Raw genomic sequence first — 21,348 nt, forward strand, 5'->3', positions numbered from 1 at the left:
CCTTAAGGAGAGCAACAGAGGAGTGAATTTCAAGCTATAAAACAAATTGTTTGGAGCTACGAGAGAGCACAGGAAGCTTAGAGTCTGCCAAGCAGTGATCACTTCAGCAATTTATAGGCACCACTAAAGCGTCATGGCTCTTACGGTGCACACTCAGCCTAATACACCGGGTCCGCATTATCATATAGTAGCAGAGTGGGAGCTGGGAGGAGCAGCGGGCAGGCAAACCAAACTGCAGAATCACTGGAAGGCAATGTATAGGTGATAATAACAGGAAGTGTGTGTTAGTATATCTACTGTACGACTGTGTGTGGTCTCTCAGCGTAAAGCTAACAGGCCTGGAGAGTATAGATTTATGACACGCTGCGTACAGGTTCCAGAGCAGACTCATAAATAACTGTGGGCTGGGGGAAAAGAACTATACATTCAACCTGCAGGGTAGTTTATTATGAGCAACAACAGCACCAAAACACTAATAACAGCAGCAGGAACCCCCTCCTGTTCCTCTTCCATCTCACCTCTAAAAGAGGACCAGGGGGAAACAAACTGGGCTGTGTTCAAAATACAGTAATGCTATATTCAGACATAATAAACTGGATTGTAAATCCTCTCTGACTTGTAGAGTTGAATCTAAAAGAAGCTCAACAAAACATTATATTCTTCAAGGATCCAAACAGACCATAAAAGGCTGGAAAAAAGCAGTACGTTTGAATAAGGGCTGGCCCCTCTTTGTCGATTAGTCAAATAATCGGTTGTCTTTAGTTGATTAGTCATTTTTCAAGCCTTTTCATACTAAATGACTTATTTCCAAGAAACTTACGAGCACATCTCTGGTAAACGCAAGATTTAAAGAGGTGTTTTTGTGTGATTATTTGTGGAGAAACAGAAACAGACAGATCTGACGATTACATCAACTCATCGTTCGGTTGAGGACAGTTTGAATTGTGTGATGGTGATGATGTATTCTCGAGCAGTTCTGGCATAGTTTTGTATGTTTCACAGCTCTAAAGTGAAGAAAGACGATCCACAGCTTCTGATGAGAAAGGACACAGCAGAGAAGGGACGAGAGTTGTCGCCAAGCAGCTTCCTTTTCCAATCAAACGGTAAATGCAGAGACCCTAATGAGAGTAATTGGCGGACTGGACTGTCTGGGTGCTGAGAGAGGCAATTAATGAATTAAGAAACACACACGCATACACTGCAATACTGTAACCTCGTCAGTGAACTTTACTGGCAGTCAGTGTTGTGCACTGCAGGCCTGGAACATAGCCACTGACTATTATACGAGTTGATACTGTATTATTAACTGATTAGCCAGCTTTTCCTGTAAGCCAGAGGCCCATACAGAGAGCGGGGAGGAGGGTTTAGGAAAGGAACGGGTAAGAAGCAGGTCCGTCTAAGCTTCTGATCAAAGACTGCTGTGATCACTCTCAATGAGAGCGAGAGAGCACTCTGCAAGTGCATCCCTAAGTGGGGAGATAGAGTAAAGGAGGATTTAATCACATTAAAAGATACACATGAAGCAAAAAAGGCCCCGATGTGACATTGTAATCTACTCTGTGCTGGAATTTTTCACATGTCGTTTTACAGCCAGTTCTTTCTCTAACACTTCAAATTACTGTTTGAAGAGAGGTGTTAGTCTGTGAACGCAAGTTGGCTGTGTTGCTTATCACTTACGCTGATATGGCTGTGAAGGGGCTGGGTGGAGTATGTGGTACAACACTTTCTCTTTAAAAATAATAATAAAAAGAACCTCAGTGTGTGTGCAAGTGTCATGGTGACTGACAGCTCTCAGAATGACATGCTACCTCACACCTTGGGGAAACGTGGGGGCGGATTCAACCTCCGCAGTGCATCCAGACCAGCCAGCCCAAATGTTTGCAGTATTGTTCACATCTTTGCCTGTGACTGGCCAACAGCATCACATGACTGGCTGTGTATTTTCGCTTCCAGTTTTCCCAGTGCAACTTGCAAGGAAGTATACAGTACCATATTGCTTGGCGAAAATGTCAAATCAATTCGGGGCATACTGTTGTCAACAATTCTCACGGTGCAAACAAAGAAAAAACAGAGTCAACATCTACAGAACAAACACTGCATTTTGACAAAACAGGCTCCGACAAATGGCAGATGAAGAACAGCTAAAGGGACAAAAGGAGGGTCTAGAGGTCAAGAGGTCACGAGTGACACAGGCTCCCAATAGAGAGTAGCATCCCTGCTGGGTCCCGTACCATTAAGCCCCCTTTCATCCTCAATGGGAGGGTGAGGGGCGGCTAGTTATCTCACTACCACAAGCCCATCCTAACACTTGCTGCGCAACACACTGTAACACATTTTGTAAAGCTCTCATTAGTTGACTTTTGCAAATAGGCGTATAACCCAACCCCCCTCCTACTGGTTTCAAACAGCCTGACACAATTTCAGCGGCACACACACAAAATGCTCGTCTCAGTAATCCGAGGCTTTCCTCCTTGTCTGAATCAGGATAAGGAAATCGGGGCTAATTAGCTCAGCCGGCCTAACTAGCATTTAAGCCTGCCAAAATGTCCTCCCTGTTGTCTTTTACTTCTACTGTCAGACACACATGGTAGGGGTTTAGATAAGTGCAAAGCATGTGGGGTTAAGACCATATTAATGCGGATAAACCTGAAAGTGCATCATTCTTCTCAGTTTTATCCTTCTATTCACACTCCCAAAGAGCTCTTTAAATGCTTAAAACACTTGTGTTGCAGTGTAGTGCGGATGGGCTAAACAGAGCTTTTATAAAATCCTAACATGTGATTGCTATGATGATAAAACTTTGAACTAACAATCTTACACATCCAGCCCCTCTGCAGTGCTAATCATGTGGTTTTGTTGTTTGCTGCCATTAAAGGTACACTTGATAACTTTGGACAGCCTGATAGAGACAACTTCAGTCTTTTTTCCATTTTGTCCCCGTTAACTAGCAACATGATCACAAGCCTTGTTAGAAGTGGGAACCAAACATCAGATATCTTCCAGAGATATAAACAAAACATTCATTTTGGACCTGTCAAAATTTTTAAATGATTAATTCACAGTAATATCTTTTTTGAGGAAAAGCCATACTTTTATTAGGCACCTTTCTAAAAGCTCTGTGGATGTATTATTTAAAAAAAAAAAGAAATATAAATCTACATAAAAATGTCATCAATATAACCTTTAAAGTTGACTTGAGGAGGAAGAGATTTAAGCGTTTTTTTCTTTTTATTTGTTTTGGCATTTAAGTTTGGGCATTTAATAACTATCTGAGAATCTTAGTTTGAATGGAAAACTCATCATATTTCCCATATAGATGTATCCAGCATGTCGTGCCAATATTTTGTTGACTGACAGCATCATTAGGAAGGTATTTATACCTGGTAAGTGCACAGATGGATCATACTCAATATTTATACTGTGTGTATCCACTACTCTCTCCACAGTTCAATTATGTTTATTACAGCTTGGGCCTAATAGAGGTAAAAGCAATCAGACAATGTTGTTTACAGCTTTTATTGTCTTAATCAATACGGGGATATTGCATTATAGCAATTTATTCTCTGACTGTCTCTCTCTGATATTCGGTGTGCTCTCGCTGAGTCCCACTTCTAGCCAAGAGCTCTGTGTTTGAAGCTGCTTTTAACACTCTCTATTATTCATCACTGTTACCTTATTTAGACTATACGGCCACATGTGTATATATAAATCACATGTGCTGCCCCCACGTGAGATCCGTTGGAGGGGAGTCGAGGTGGGGCTTTTGTCCGTCATGGAGGTGTACGAGACAGAGAGGCAAAGACACACAATGCCAAGGCAGCAGATACTCTATGGTGAAGCTGTATGTGTGTGTGTGTGTGTGTATCCCTGCATGTATGTGTGTCCTTGAATCACTATCGACGAGCGAGAGAATGCGGTTCATTATAATATTCATGAAGCTGCAGGATTTCTGAGCTGAGTTAAAGCAAAGCAGGATATGACTGAGCTGACCCTCAGCCCTCTGCCCTCAGGACAGAAATGACCAAGAAAGGGACAGATGATGCATGGCTTGAGGGTGTGTGTGGAGGGGATTCTAGTTTATGAGCTGATGAGAGCCACTTATTTCAAAATGATTTCATGATTTCAGAAATTAAAGTATTCCTACCATCGCTTGGTCAGAAACAACATTTAAGGTCTCCTGAAGAAATAAACATCTAACATAATCTTAAAACTGGATCTGACATGAAAGCCAGCACATTCCTTTTGTTGTGAAGGACAGCTTTACAGCCTTTATGCCATTTATTAATGGCTGCCATGAATTAAGAATATTTCTATCACGGGATAATAAAAGTAGTATTTGTTTCACAGCCTTGATTCACGACAGTCATATTAATGTCATGGGGAACACATGTAAGGTGAGATCCACCCACAGTTCCTGAATCTGTCACTTCTGGCACTTTACAGCACTTACAGCCTGCTCTGGTTACTAATGGTTCGCATTAACCCCTTGGAGTCTCTGTTCGTGTGTTGTGCGTACAAGGATGTGAGACAGTTCAGTGAGAAACAGCGAGAAAATGAGTTGGGGAAAGCGAGGCTGCAAGGGCAAGTGAGATTGAGAAGCGAAAAAGAACAAGAGAGGGAATATAATTAATTGCAGAAAGTGTGTGTATGTGTGTGTGCATGGTTCTTATCTCTGCCCTCCAGAACAGCTTGAACAGATTGGGGATCCACATTTACACACACAAACGAGCGTAAAACTTCTACACACCACTTATCTACACACCGATGCTGCACAAACAGGCACTAGTTCAACATATTTATTCAGCTACGACAGAACAATGCACAGCTTCTATCTGCTGACATGTAAATGCACCAGAAGCAGGCCGACATGAACGGAGCCGGTCTGGGTCTCACATGGTCTTATAGTGAACCCCATTTGTCTTTCCTGCTTCTGTCTGTGCCGTGAGAGAATTCGTACGAAGCATTCATCTACACAGGCTGGATAAACCGTGCATATAACACACATTCATGCCACTCACAACGTCGATATTGAAGTATGTTTTAATCAAGGTGGAACTGATGAATTGGACCAATAACAGCCTTTCATTAAATGCTGGACTTATTGGACATTCATTTTAGCAGTCTGGGAGCAATAGTGATGGCAGTTCATCCATGAGTACAGCAGTGTGTAAAAGCTGCAATGAAATCTAAATTGTCTTTGTACTATAGTTTATATTAATCACTTAAATTATGTTCATGGGCCTGGGTTTGAATGGAGAGAGATTCACCGCCCTATGTAGGTTCAGATGCTGTTTCAAACAGTTTTTCAACCCAGAAAAAAGTAGGGCAAAGAGTAACTATTATTGTCTCTGAAATTCTAATTTAAAGATGCTAAATGCGAGATTGTAAGCATTTCTATTACCTCTCAACGGCTCTCAACATGGCGACAGTGAGCCGCAGCTAACGGTGCTAACAATGCTAAATAGTGCAAACAAAGGCGAAAGTTATCGGCGTTATCAGCTGTAACCACTGTTTTAGAACATGCACTAAAAGCATGCACAGCAGGCCTAGCGATGTCAACAAAGCATGGAGAAACTCAGATTACAAGAGAGCAACTTCATTCTCTGCTCAGGTAGACATTACTCCACTATATCTTTACATATCAAATAGTTGTTTGATGTCATATTAATGCTCTGGATATTAAATTTAGCACCTTAAGGAAGAAGATGGTTTCAGAATTTTGGCTATTGGCCAAGTCGGTCTAAAAATATCAGAGTTGGGTCATGACAGTCAAGTTTTTCCAGTGTGGAACAAATGTCACTGACTGCTCGGTGTGGTGGTATTTATGGAGGCTCTACTTCAGTCAGTCAACACATGCACACACAGAGATAAATAAACACAAGTAAATATGTTTCATTGTCAACAGCAGCAGGCCATTTGGGAGTCAAGCATTGACTGTGCACACCGCACCTCTTTCACATTCTCTTGCTAAGCAAAATCCAGGAGCAATTTAGTGTCCTCTGTCACACACGTGCTTCACACACAATCCCCTCTGTAACATCTAACCCCAAACCCACAGCGAGGTGTCATGTGAGCAGCATGATGTGTGCAAGGAATGACGTGTGTGTGTGAGGGAGTGTAAAGCTGTGTCTTTCATATTATTATTATCGATTCTATACGACAATGCCAGCTTTTCATCTGAGGGCCCATGGGAGCAGGATAGAGGGATGTCTAGATGGATTATCCATTATGTTAGATTTCCACAGATCTAGTGAGTGTGTGTGTGTGTGTGTGTGTGTGTGTCTGGGCAGACACTTTGTGGCTTCGCTCATATCAGCAACACAAGAGCAATTCCGTTAAACAAACAAGTGCGGATGGATGCTGTGTAAAATGAAGGTTAACTTGCACACACACACAACAGGTAGCAGGTATTAGACGGCCTGTCGAACAGCGCAGTATAAATGACTGACAGCTCAGCATCTGTCTCCTCGGATAGACATGACAGATAGACGTGGACCGGCCTGATTGCGATCCGCTGCCAGCAGCTCTGCATTAGCTGCTTGTCTGATTATCTGTCTGCGGCACTGAGAGCGCTCCTCCATGACCATCAATCCCTTCACGATCTTCTTCTGCATCGTCAGGTCGTCACTCCTCTCTAATTGTCTGTCTGTCTGTTTATCTGCCTGTCCATCACTCCTTTTCTCATCCACTGAATCAGCATCACGATACCACACTGTCAATCTGCTGCTGCATAAGCATACACGCTGTCCCATGTATGATTACACGGATACGTCCTCCTGCATCAACTCTATCTGTCCTCTCTTTTCTTTCGGTTTTGAGGCACTCATGCCAGGACAAACCCATCGAGAAACTCTGCCACTCTGCCTGCCACAACATTGCGTCTAAAAGGAGAAATAGGACAGAACATTACCGAGGGAGCTCTGCCATGGCATGTCGGGGCGGGTTGTTTAGTGTGTATTTGAGTCATGAAGCTGAAAACCGAGAGCAGGAGAGGAGGACTAAAGCTGGCAAGAGACTCTGCGGTGAAAAAGTAAGAAACCCCCAGAGAGAGAGAGTAAGAGCTTGTATGAATAAGTGCGAGTTAAAAGATCTATAATTGGGTGGGCTGTGAGGCAATATTGTGGCGGAGCAAGGTGTTAAGTGGCTCATTTTTCACACTAGTCCGAAGACAACTGGCTCAAGGAGACACACAAAACAAAGTCCAATACACTCCTCCTCCTCCTGCTCCTGCTCCTCCTCCTCCTCCTCCTCCTCCTCCTCCTCCACCTTCACCTCCTCCTCCTCCTCCAGCACAGCTGCTGTCATGTTGTACAGTGCATAGAGTAATAGTTCCAATTCCCCCGTGTTTCTCAGGATGAGGGAGTCCTACCTATCTCAGTCCCAGCGGCAGCTGCCTCGTGGGAAAAAGCAGTGGACAATATCAAACAGAATGACCTCTACTGCAGCAGCAAGGAGCAGGGGCAGAGAGAGAGAAAACACACGTGACTGCAGAGGTGAATGAAGGCTGGGGAGGGAAAAGACAGACAGATACAAGCAGAGGAGACACTCGAGATACCTATCCAGATAGAGAAAGACGAGAGAGACAGAGAGCTGTGTGGACGGACAGAGACTTGACTGCAGAGAGCTTCTCTGCAGTAAGTGGTTATTGATTGTTAGATGTGGGCCGAAGGCTTCCATAGCGAGTTAACTGACACAGGATGCTGACTTTTCTCTCCGCCCCACCACCACCTTGTATAAATTGCAAACGCAATGAAAAGCAGAAACGCATTTAACAGAAAACAAAGACTAACTGCAGCATGTGATGAATACGGCGAATGTTGCATAAAGATGCGTCAGGAAGCCTGTATATGGAGGATGCAGTGTAGTCACACCGAGGAGGAGCTCTGGCACATCGGTAACCTTTTCACTACTAATGATCAGAGATGGCTGTGGTTGTAACAGTAGTAGGGACAACACACACCACACGCTTTGAGCTCTCTATGCAAAGCACACACAGAGATAGACACACACACAGAGAAGGCTGTATTCCAGGAATGGAAAGATCACATCTGTCTCGCTCGTTCAATCTCTGACTGATGTTGATGCAGGTGACCTTTTCAAATCAACACGAGACTGAAACTTCACATCAGGAAGCAGGCCGTCATTAAGTAAAGTGAAGGCAATCAACAGACAGAGATGCAGCCAGTCGTTTGGTTAATCTGTGCGTGGATTGAGTTTCAGTGGTGATAGAAAAGTTGATTATAGGAAGTGGTCAGAGCCACTGGTTTGTCGGATAAAATGTGCTCAAACTACCCAAACTGACTGCCTGTCACACACACACTCAGAACATCTGGCCACATGCATGTTCAGCATGTTGAGGCAAAACATTTTTTGGGCGTCATCCTTTCTTTTCAGCTCTTTTCTGTGGTTCCGCGTGCATGTTTTGAAGTGGAAAGCTTCTTGAAATAGTATATATATGAATGCATAGCAGACATGTCTCTTGCTGTGTGGACTGGCATCCTCTGAGCCAAACAGCTTTATGTGAAAACCATGGAATTTTATTATTTTATTGCTGTGGGAAATAAAGCAATGAAAAGCATAATATTCTCGCATGTAAACCTTTTCTGCTCCCAGTGTTCACTTTAAGTGTGGCTATTTTTGTGCTGCCAATTCAAGGCGTTTAGGAAAGATTTATTCACAAGAGAGGGGAAAGGGTGATGACTGGGAGATGTAAGTCATTACTGCAATAATATCCCACAGTTGTCACATTGTTCCAACTCTGAGAAGCTGGGTGGTATGACACAGTGCAGTCAGACAAGATGAAATTGAGGGTTACTATCACCCTACTAATGTCATCTCCAGCGACCCATTGGCACAGAAAGAGAGAGACATAGAGAGTGAGTTATTTAAGGTGACAAACAAAAGGAACAAAATCAATAGCTGCTATTATAATTGAAATGGGTCTTTGTCCCCACAGGATATGTAATTAATTTAACCATCCCCTGATGTAAAAAGGTAGACCTACTACTCATAGACAACTGGCACATTTTAGGATAGCATATTGCATAACCAGACTCCCTTAAAAAAACTTGCATTTTAAAAACAAATCGTGATTATAAGCAGAAATCATAACTTGTATAACATGACATAGCAGATTTCACAAATCAATAGGTAATACTCTTTAATTCGGCATACATATTATACACCAATTAAACAATTTAACTGGTTCATCTATTCCCTAAATCTTACTTATGAAAAAACATGGAGGCAGTAAAGAGCAGTGAGAACCAACTCTAAAAGTTGGAATATTAATAAATAAAATCAACTACTTGATTTAAACATGAATCGAATTAATCAGAAGTTATTTATTGATTCACATCGTGTATTGATTAGGTCCAATCAGGAATGCAGACTTGAGAAATAAACAACTTTGAAATGTCGAGGTTTTCAATAGTGACGTCTCTCCAAACAAGCTAAAAACAGCACATTATCTTGGTATAGACTTGCAACAATCAATAGTGGATCCAATGAGATGTCTCAAAAGGATCATAGGTAGCCTCTAGAGCTGCGTGATCTGACGGTGACGAATTAACCTCGAGAATTGTGACGTGTCTTAGAGGCTATACAACTGACTGTCATTTTCCATTTCATATAAAAGTCCTCTGAATCTTTTCCAACAAACAAAAAACAACAAATCTTACCATTTGATTCTTTGAGTTGTTCATCCTATGATGATCCAAAAGAGGCGCTTCTCCAACTCTCCAAAACTGGCAGCTTTACGCAGCACCAAAAGGTCCGTTATACGCACTAATGCCTTAACTCAGATTTCCCCTTTGGAGCAGCTCCATTTACAGGATAAATGAAAGAAATACCCAGTGAAAAAATCCACCGAAAAACCGCCTCCGTTTATGAACCTTTAGAAGAAGTTGTTATACGGATCCGCAGCAGAAAAAAACCCAAACCCCACTCCTCCTCCTGGCAATGTGGGAACAGCAGCGGTCATGTGTTTCAACCTCTTTCTGTGGTGTCTTCATCATCATCTTCATCATTGTCGTCGTCGTCCTGGTAGCTCCAGAGAGAGCTCCAGTCTGGATTCACACACACACACACAAACACAACACCGGCAGCAGCACAGGAGGAGGATAAAGAGTGACCGACTGATGGACCAACCGAAAGCTGTTTCAGAGGAGGCGGGTGCGCGTGTGTGTGTGTGTGTGTTCCTAATCTGCGCGCAGCAGAGAGCGAGCTGTCATTTATGGCTCTCAGAGATGCAAGTGTCCAGGGTCCTCCATGGGTCCTTGAGGAGGATCCCAGGGGTGCTGCTGGCAGCAATTTTATTAAGTGTCGTCCACACTGTCGTTCACCAAACTAAATGAGATTGTAGCCTATATATATTTTTCTTTATGAGTCATTCCATAATTAAGGGTGTATTTCATGTCAACCAAAAAGTGAAGAAATCAGTTTTCTTTTTTGATACATAATTTAGTTGTTACCATAATATACCCCCTAAATGTGCTAAATTCATAAATTGCCAAGTTTATAAGCTCTAATGACTTTTTAAAATATTTTAATGAAAATAAACATTTGAGTGTTTGGGTCTATTCACCAGAGGTTTTAAGGTTGTCTGTGTAACTGATTTGAAAATATGAATTTTGAGCTTCATAATGGACATTTTATGGGATGCTATCAGGAAGGATGATTATTTTTTCAACATAAATCCACATTACACTGAATTTAGAGTTATTCACCATCCTTATGTAAGACTTCCCTCTCTAAAGAAATCCCCCATCTTTTTTTGTTACAGTTTAGCCAACATTTAAGAGATTTATGACTTAAAAATAAATATGAATATATAAATGGCAGCGGCTCTCAGAGCTGCATGTGTCCAGGGTCCTCCAGGGGTCCTTGAGGAGGATCCCAGGGGTGCAGCTGGCAGCAATTTTATTAAGTGTCGTCCACACTGTCGTTCACCAAACCAAATGAGATTATAGCCTATATATATTTTCTCAGGGGTTTTTCTTGTCAGTCCAAAGACATATTAGTGTTTATTATGGGGCTCCAGGGTTCCTCTGCCTTCTCACAGTGCATGATGGTCTAAAAGCTATTTGGGAGAGAAACTGTGACATAAAAAGGATTTGGCATCCCTTAGTTTGGCCATACTGTAGTTTGAAGTGGGTTGCAAGTGTGTCAGTAAAAATCCACTGTGGTCGCTCTGTGCCTACTCCGCCCACAGTGGAAAAAAGACGGTTTTCTTTTTTTAAATTATGACTCAACTTCTTTTTTTTCTTCACAAGGCACTGGTCACAATATGCTGTTTGTGTTGCCTACAAGCAAAACACCCCACTTTTCCCACACACCGTTGCTTGCTTCTATGATTCAAAAAAGCAGCTGCAAGTTTAGAAAAAAAATATATTATATCTGCATTTGTCTTGAGGAGGCAGAGTTTTTTTTCTAGTAATTTTAATAATTGCATGATACAATTAGATACACAAGATAGCAAAACCTCCATGTAGTTCAGATACAGAGGCAAATAATGCCACTACTTCAGGTGAGATATCTGTATTGTTAAAGCTGCAGTGGGTAGAATTGGAGCAAATATGATTGGTTGTTTTTATAAAACGGTCACTATATCCTGACAGTAGTTCATGAGACAGGTAATCTGAAAAAAAAATCATGTGCCTCCAGTGCTCCTAATGGCGTCTGCAAGATTTCACAGACCGGAGGAAAACAACCAATCAGAGCCGAGCTGGAGCCTGCCGTCTCTGAGCAGCTGTCAATCACTCGCAAACTCCAATCAAACGGTCAAACTAGGCAGCGCTGATCAAATATGAATCAATATTCTGTTACTGTAATGCCTATTTCTCGCCTCAAATGTTTTTAGGCACATTTTGTAGTGTACTGCTTGGCTGTAAAATGAGAAAGTTTGTGACGCGGCAGCCATGTTGAGATCAGGTGAGGAAATACCAAGCCCCTCCCACCAGCCAGAGCACAGCCAATAGGAATACTTTCTCTCAAATGACCTGTGATTGGCCAAAGTCTCCCGTCACGGGATAGATTTTTTAAAGCCTGAAAACAGAGCCATGAGGAGGTGCAGAAGTCTAGTTATCTCTCAGAACACTTGAATTACAATATGCTGAAAGGTTATTATGAAATAAACCTATGATCAGAATAGTTACTCTTATAACTCCTACTCGCATTGGGCTCACTAAATAGTAAAAATAAACTATTCCCCATTTGGACCCCCTGGAACTCCCTCTAGGACCCCTGGGGGTCCACCGACCCCTGGTTGAAAACCACTGCCATAAAGGAGATACTGTATATGTATAGGACTATAAACCCTCTATTGATGCAATAAGTAAAATATGGTCACTATAGTGTCATCGCATTTTAATTTTTACTAGTAACGTGTAAGTTGTAATGATTTGCTGGTTGAATTAGACTAAAACCTAGTCTAAATACAAAAAAAATATAGTTCCACTATTAAAACATGCTCAAATAATATTGGCCAGCAGCCTACAGTTGGTACATTTATATGTAATTCTACTGACAAGAACAACTCATCATTCCAGGGAACAAATACAAATCTTCATCCGTCTCCCTTTGCCCTTTCTCTTTCTGTGCCTGCCTCTGCTTATTGCCTGGCCCATGTGTGTGCGCTGTGGGAAGTCGCTGTGCAGCGGAGTGCATCGCCTTGTCGACCGGTGATGTATGAGAGTGATTTGTGGGGGCAGGTGGAAACGGAAAAACATAGATGAGTCCGGCTAGAATGAAGTGTGGGGAATAAAGCAGCGTTAGGGTGAATCAGCTGACTGAGAGTTTGTCTCCAGGAAATCCACACTGGAAGTAGAAAACAAATAATTGGAAGTGTTTCGGGACATCTTTTGCAAACACAAGGGGAACGTTATGAAAATATACCTCTGCAGGCAACAACTGTAAAGCACCAAACATCTTCATATTGTTTTAACGTTTTTCCTAAATATCAGCAGAACAAAATGGATACAAAGAGAGACAAAAAAACCACAAGGCTTGTTTTGTTGTTTGTGGGTTGAGCAGTGGAATGAGACACACAGTCCAGAGATGCAGCAGATGACATGTAGGAGGATCAGGATGGAGGAGGAGGAGAGAGTCAGTCTCTCTGTGGGCAGCCTTGGCTATAATGGCAACCGAGCAACAAAGTCCATCTCAATGGTGCAATAATACATCTGTGCATCTGGCTGGGTGAATACAGCTCTTTACCTCTAGCTGAGGACAACAGAGGACTGCTTTGTTATGGCATCCAACAAGAACGTTAAAGTAAAATCTGCCTTCAACTCTCTCTCTCTCTCTCTCTTGCTCTGCTCATCTCTCCGTGCGAGTAAACGTGTGCAACAAAAACAAGATGAGCCTCGATAACTCAGGACTTAGAGCTGTAAATATCCCGCAGTTAATCAGATTAAGGTTTCACCAGCAAGTAGCTGCGCCAGAGAGCCAGTTAGAGAAGTGCTGCTGGCGGAGACGAATTTACACTCACAGTTCACTGGATGGTTCAGGGAACATCACGATGGAGTGACAACACCAATGCCAGCATGCACACAGACTAAACAGTGGTGGCTTAAACTATGCTGTCATCGCTTAAATAGGAATGTAGTACTGACCAAACATCAAAGAATCTGGACATAAGATAAGACACAAGCAGTTTCAGTTTCCCCCATGCTGAATGACTCAGTGGGACCAGCTGAATGAATGATTTCCATCATTCCCAGTGTCATTACACAGCATTTGACAGGATGAGAAGACATTCCTTCAGCCAGACTGACCTATTCACCCTCCTCCCTCTGAGACTCGAGCACTTCCTATTGACTCACTGACAGTGTTTTTCCCAAACAAGCGTTTCCCTGCTTCCTCTCTGCTGCTATACTGTACATCCTCAAGATCCCTTCTGTAGATAGAAGAGCCGGTTGTAGCCATGTGTCAAATTACAGATCTTCTTTCTAAACCATTTTCTGTTCAATTTGTAATCTTTTCACAAGCTTGAATGAGAACGAAATCTTAATTCCCATCACGGCCCGGAGGAGTAACTTCACAGAAAATAAGCTTAGCAAAATTCACACCTCGGGTTTGTGCAGATTTTAATCTGCTGCCTTTTGTTGACGGCGGGTTTGTTGAGGGACGGGACTGTGTTTCTCTTTCACATATTTTACTGACATTTTTCACAGCTCTTTGTTTGAATAAAAGGTCTGTCTGGGCAATTTCACATAAACTGACCCAAAGGAAGCACTGGAGCAAATGGATAAGCTTCAATTGCTTTATTGCAAGGTGGTGGGAGTAAGAGTGAAAATACAAGAGTGTGATAGTTTTCTCTTCCTGTTGCCACCATATTTTTTTGACTGCTATTTCTTTTATGGTGGCACACTATTGACAATCATTGCAGTGATTCAGCAAAATAGTGCTGTACATGTGGAATACTGTACACAACTTTAAATTACCAAACTAAAAATAGCTGTTTTAACAATGTGTATTTCAAGAATTGGCATCTGAATTGTATGGGAATTGAATATTAAATCCGTTTGGGGTGCCCAGTATTTTAATAAATAATATGTTTTATTAAATGTGCGGCCATTAATATTACAGTATGCATCCAACATTATTTATTGGCTCTCTTATTTTCTACCTTTCATCAGTCGTGTTACAACAGAATCCCTGGTTTTTAAATGTGACATGGAAGGAGATCATTATTTATTCAACTTGGGCAGCCCATCCGCCCCCTATTGGCCATAAGAGGACATGGCAACATCTACAGACACTGAATCAGGATCAGTCACCCCTTTCCTTTACTGTCATTGCTAAACTGTGCCTTGAGTCGAAGAAACTGTGTCCATATTGTCTCATGCAAAGACCAAGAAGCATGCAGAGACACGCTTTCCTCCCAGTGTCAGGCAGCCTGAGGGGCTGTAGAACAGGTCATAGACCTCAAGTATGCTGGGAGTAGACTAGAGCCTGACACCATGACATCGTTGTATCACACCAGAGGTAATTTACATTAGAGCTGCAACAATTGATTAGTTGTAAACTATTACATCAAACAGCAACTATTTTGATAATCGATTCATCGGTTTAAGTCATTTTTTTAAGAAAAAAAAGTCTAAATTCTCTGATTTAAGCTTCTTAAATGTGAATATTTTCTGGTTTCTTTACTTCTTTATGATAGTAAACTGAATATCTTTGAGTTGTGGACAAAACAAGACATTTTAGGACATTATCTTGGGCTTTGGGAAACACTGATTGACATTTTTCACCAAACAGCTAATCAATTAATTGAGAAAATAATCAACTACAATGAAAATAATTGTTAGTTGCAGCCCCAGTGTTCATTCATGTCTCATAGCAGTGGCAGCGTATAGTTTAGACTGCAGAGTTTAACCAGCCTGTAAATCTATACTACAAAAACTGTATATTTCATCATTATCACTACTACAACAGTATCAGCGTCTGCAACATGAGAAACCTAACACACATCATGAGACACTTCAGTCATCAGCGATGCATAGCTGTTGCAACTCATACCTCAGTATTATGCAAGTTAAACAAACAGTGATCATATTCACAGCTATATATACTGACCGTCAATCTGGATGGATTCTACAGTGACAGCTGCGGTGGCCAACTGTGAGGACATGAGTTGTGTGTGTGTTATTATATACAGGCCCCAAAAACAGTCCCTCAATAAATTTACACATGTAGTTACATAACAACCAACAGCCAGTCTGTGTGTAGTGACATACTGCGCAATGATTGAGAGGGGCTTGGTGTAGCGGGGGTTAAAAGGGTCTCAGTCGGGTTAGCTGTATGTATCAGCCAATCATATCAAGCTATACTTCTACAAAGGACCAATAGGAATCCCTGTCCAGTCTGTCCCAGTGATAAACTGGATTAACCTTTTCATCTGCTAATGATGCCCAAGAAGGCGAAGGAGGACACAGAAGGTAATGGAGTAAAAGGTGTGTGTGTGTGTGTGTGTGCTTATGGAAGCAGAAAGGAGAAAAGATTAACACAACAGCCTGTGTACAATTCTCAAAGGGTCTTATTCACATAACCCCTCCCACACATCTTCTCCTAATGTGACCCTGAGAGTTTGACCCCATAGTCCCAAACATGACATCATCCAGCTGGAGAGTTTGTTCCACTGATCTCATCATGGTGAGGTTTATTTTTTTGTGGAGGGGGAGTTGTTTTGGGGGGTGGAACAGCTCAGCCATGCCTCTCAGCACCTCGCACCACAACAAGAGGCCCCCCTTTTCAGCAGCCTTGGACCTCAGATCTACCTCAGCTTTAAGCTCCAGCTCCTGCTGCTGACCCGCCTCTAAACCCTGGAATTCCCCCGAGACAGTTCGCCTTTGGCATGTAGGTTTTCCCTAACAGCACAACCATCAATCTTAAAGGCATCCAACCACAGAAGTCACATAAAACTCGAGCTAGTCTCTCGTTGCAGTGATAACAAAGCCTTCTGTGAGGCCATCTGCTCGGCTTTCTCTGTGTTTTCTTAAGTTGTGTATGACTCAAGTTAATAAAACAACCTAACTGCTATTTATGTGATGTTACTAGGTCTCTTACAGACGCTGTGAAAATGAGAGATGGAGACAGAGACAATAACGGCATTACATCATAAATGAAAGCGGGAAGAGATCATCTTGTCCTTGATGAGAGCAGAATGGACTCTCAGATGGTCAGACGGCAGCCCTCCAAACGCTGACAGAGTTGTTCCACCTGCCAAACACACACACACCAGTGACCCACACACACATATACATGCAAGAAGCAACTTTGTGGCCAAGGATCTCGCAGTGTGCAGTGATTCAATTAGACACTTTGGCTTGCTCCTTAAACACATCACAAACACACGCTGTCCCAAAAGACAATCTGTACAGTCACAAGGATGCTGGTGATGCTATTCACTGGTGAAAGGACTGTTTTAATGGTGGTAACTGCTTGTTTAGACAGCTCTTGGTTCACACTTTGTCCTTCGCCTCTCTGACTTCCATCTACTCTCTGTTCCAGGCCACTAACTTTGCACGGTAACAGCATGAGAGATCAGGGATCAGAAACATACAGAAATAGACTGAATTTATTCACGCACACTTCAAAATCCCCCACATACTGTACATAAACCTCACCAAAGACGCGTAAATCAGTAAAGTGAACCATAAACTTGCACACAATCATGTGCACTGTGCAGAGTTTATCTCACAAGCACACAAATAGAGCACACCAGACGCGAGCACAAATTGCGTCCATATGGACAAACACAAAAGCAACATCTACAGGCACAATTAAACACTTTTTTTTAACACAATGTGTGCTGCTCGCGCACATTTTCAAAGACGACCATCTGATTAAACAGCCTGCGCCGCCAGCTGCATCTCCAGAACACGTTCAGACGCTCTTAATTACATGTTCTACAAAGGAATACGACGTTTTTTAATATCTCTGCTTGAAAACCAAAGACTCCTGAGCTGCTGACACGATAAGTCAGACATAGCTTTAAATCCAATCTGTGCCGATTTGAATAATGCCCGCAGTCTCAACTCAAACAGCTTAAATAACTCCAATTTTCTTCGTAGCTGCAAAATAAAAATCCTTTAAACACTAAAGCCAAAGTGTGCGTGCCCAGGTGAAAGAGTGGAGAAGGAGGATTAAAGAAAGGTGACGCTGAAGGGTGAGATAAAAGAGTGCGGAAATAAGGGCCGAAAGCTGAGATAGAGGAAGCAGCAGAGTGAAATTATCAAATGGATCCAGGAGGAGATAGTGCCATGAGGGAAGTGACTGACAAAAAGAAACCGGCTGGGAAGGTGCAGGGAGTCGGGTCCATGTTCCAATAACACCACCTCTCGGTTTGTGTTTTCTCCTTCTCACTCTCCTGGCTCACGCCTGCTGTTTTTCAAAGGAAGCTTGGCTCAGGCCGCGGCATCTAGCTGGTTCCTGCTCACACAGAGTGCCTATTCAGACCTGTGCTGCTCCTCCTAACCGCTGCAGGGGCGATGGCCGGGGTGAGGACTGAGGCACAGGGGGGTGGAGGGGTACAGCACTGTGGTGAAGTCCAAGGGGGGCGCAGAGGTGAGGTGGGGGAGCCAGATGGTTTGATGGCTGGCAGGGGAGAGAGAGGAAGGCTGGGAAGGGATGGCTGAGGGTTCGGAGCTAGAGGTGCGTTTCCAAGAAGGAGAGGAGGGCTTGGTAGGGAGCGATGGGTGGGTGTGTGTGGTGTGATACAAAGCCCCCTTTCTCCTCTACCTCACACACACTCTGTGCCTGTTTCTGGCATACAGCACTGGAAGAACTGGAAGCCACTGTAGCTATCCGTGATGCAGATGCCAAAGACACATTTACAAACACACACACACACACACACACACACACACACACAGCAAACACACTAAACCCCATGTACATAACACTTACAAGTGAATAAACCTGGCTGTTTCCATTCACTTTGAGGCTGTTGCAATACCATAGGAAACCATTCCATCTAATTCAAAACAAATGCAAAAAAGCCCATTAAAAAGCCTCACGGTAACTGTGAAATCCAGGGTGATAAACCTAACATCTCTAATCAAATCAAAGCACTCGCCTCGATTATATGGCTTACAGTATTGGCTTACTACTCTTTGCAAATATTTACTGACACACACACACTCTCAGAAGCACACAGCACACAAGCTCAGCAGGTTAGCGGTGTACGATGAAGCGGTCCGTTGTGGAGGAATGTATTTTGGCTCAGATGTGAGTGTGTATCCTGTATCACGGGAGAGCGAGCGCTGTTAGCTTTAGCACACCTTCCACTGAAGCAGGCAGGTCTGGTGTAACTTAGGCTACCTAAACAACCTCACAGCTGAACTAACACACACACAACTACAGATGCACACACACACACCGATTTCAACTGCTGACTGCTTCTTCATGGAAGTAGGTTGATTAATCTATCGAGTATTTTCTCGATTAACTGTTTGGTTTATAAAATGTCAGAAAATGGTGAAAAATGTTGATCAGTGTTTCACAAAAGCCCAAAATTACGTCCTCAAATGTTTTGTTTTGTCCACAACTCAAAGATATTCAGTTTACTGTCATAGAGGAGTAAAGAAACAAGAAAATATTCTCATTTAAGAAGCTACAATCAGAGAACTTTTACTTTTTTTTCTTAAAAAAATGACTCAAACTGATTAATCGATTATCAAGATAGTTGGCAATTAATATAAAAGTTGACAACTAATCAATTACTTGATTATTCGTTGCAGCTCTACATGGAAAGACATATCAATACTGACTTCAATGATATAAGGATGAATTCATCACAAAGACAAAAAAGGCAACGGCATAGAGATTGAACAAATGAGTGGTGATAAAAGAAGAACATAATTGAGACAAGAATAGAAAAAAATAGGCTCACAATATGACAAATAAAAACTATATGCAACAGATAAGCCGGGGGATTGAAGCTAAACCTCACATGTACGGTTTTGCTGTCCCAGTATAAATAAGATTAACCTTTGCTCTTTCTACAAATTCATCATCCAGGTTGGGATTCATCAGTCTAGCTGGAGTGCACAAGAAAATACTGGTTGACTGTCCCAGAGCAGGAAGGGATTAACTGCTGTCAATTTGGCCTCTGCCCTCCAGGACCTCCTGCATTTAGAAAGCAGCGGGGTCTGATATATCTGTTACCACCAGGACTGATACTTAGAAGCCTATATATACAGGATGGAAACGGTCAAATAGCCACATGACAACAAATATGTGCAAGGGAACAAACTGAATCCTACAGAAAAGATATTTCTGTGTGAGCACATTTTCAAATAGAAACAGAGGCTGCATTGATCTGTGTGGACAGACTTAACTTCTGATAAGTCCCACTCAATCAAACGGTCAAGGCACTCATCTGAGATCAGATGAAGAGAGGCTGCATGTATACCATGCCAATGGATATTTAACGCCTGCCTGTGGTGTCTAGAATCAGCAGAACTATCTGCGGCATGGCCACAGCTAAGTTTAGGGTTTGGGAGCGTGTGAGAGGTCAAACATGAGTCCCAAGTGAGGCAGCAAGAACTCCCACCTGACCCCCCACGAGAGCTCATCGTCAACAAGGCTCAGATGTCGAGCATTTAGGGTCAAAGTGTCTATTTGCTTAAGGACTTCTATAGAACTTGTTGATAAATATCAAAATGAAAGTTGTATTTTATCAGCCAGATTGATATACAAGTAAATAAAAAAGCTCACAGACTCAAATAGTTGACTTTGGGCTATTTCAGTGTTGCTCTTTGGGGAGTCTCTAACCACAATTGCTCTATAACATGTTTTCATCTCGCTACACTTTCCAGATGGTGTTTTTCACAGGTTCAACAAATAGTAAAGGGTCACTTCTGGTTTCTAATACCTCAACAAATACAACAACTGCAGCAAAACCTTAAAAAAGGGATCTCTTTTAAGGTACAGTATGCAGGATTTGACGACATCTAGTTGTCTGGTTGCAGATTGCAACTAACCTAACTAAACTAACTAGTACCCCTCCACTCACTCCTCCCTTTCCAAGACTGCGATAACATAAGCCGCCAAGAGCAAAGTCGTTGTAACGCCGTTCGCCTCGCACAGAGGTCGTCCTACCATAATAACACTACTTTAGGAGCAACGGAAGTCAGACAGCGACTGGCGGTACCACGGTTTTGTATTCTGTGGCTCACGTTATCGCAGATTCATGAGCGTGTCGGAGAACTACGGTGGCCTTCGGGTAACGCAAAAATGCAAAAGGCTCTCTCTAGAGTCAGTGTTTGGTTTGTTCGACATGGCGAACTCCGTGAAGAGGACCCGCTCCCTATGTAGATATGAAGGGCTCATTCTAAGCTAACGAAAACGCAACGATTCTTAGTTTCAGGTGATAATACACTAATGAAAACATAGTTATGAATATTATATTGCATTTGTGTTAATAGATCCGCCGAAATGTTACACACTGTTCCTTTAATCTTTCATGAGATGATATCATTGGTATGATCGGTAGCAGCCAGAGCTGTAGCAGCTTAAAGTCCCAGGCTGCACCCCTTCTGAGTAGAGCAGGGCCACTCGGACCCAGTGAAGTCACACATGCACACTCACACACAGAGAAAGTATTGTACTTTCACAAACAATGACCGACTTACAGAATGAACACAACACAAATCCTGCTTATAGAACTTGCGCAAAAATGAATGACCTCAGAAACCTTTCTAACAAATGTCCACATTTAACTCTGGCAAAGCCGCGATCTACGTATTCAAGGTCAGTTTGCAGGCTAAAATTAGACCAGGGAGCAAGTGTCCATCTACGGCCCTCGGGCTACCAACGGGGGGGAAAGAGAGGCAGGACAGT

General features: G+C 42.5%; 1 protein-coding gene across 5 annotated transcripts in view; it reads right to left on the minus strand.

Moving 5' to 3' along the window:
- rtkn (rhotekin) overlaps window positions 1-21,348 on the minus strand; it is a 59,204-nt gene that overhangs the window by 17,385 nt on the left and 20,471 nt on the right. Inside the window, exon 1 of one of the 5 annotated variants that reach the window (XM_037777789.1) lies at window positions 9,681-10,115. The exons of the other annotated variants lie outside the window; for them this stretch is intronic. Within the exon in view, the coding sequence (XP_037633717.1) occupies window positions 9,681-9,704 (24 nt within the window). The 5' untranslated portion in view covers window positions 9,705-10,115. Of the gene's footprint in view, window positions 1-9,680; window positions 10,116-21,348 lie in introns of those variants that run through there. 5 annotated transcript variants of the gene reach the window in all.

The sequence above is a fragment of the Sebastes umbrosus genome, chromosome 8 (assembly GCF_015220745.1).
Source record: "Sebastes umbrosus isolate fSebUmb1 chromosome 8, fSebUmb1.pri, whole genome shotgun sequence".
Taxonomy (NCBI): domain Eukaryota; kingdom Metazoa; phylum Chordata; class Actinopteri; order Perciformes; family Sebastidae; genus Sebastes; species Sebastes umbrosus.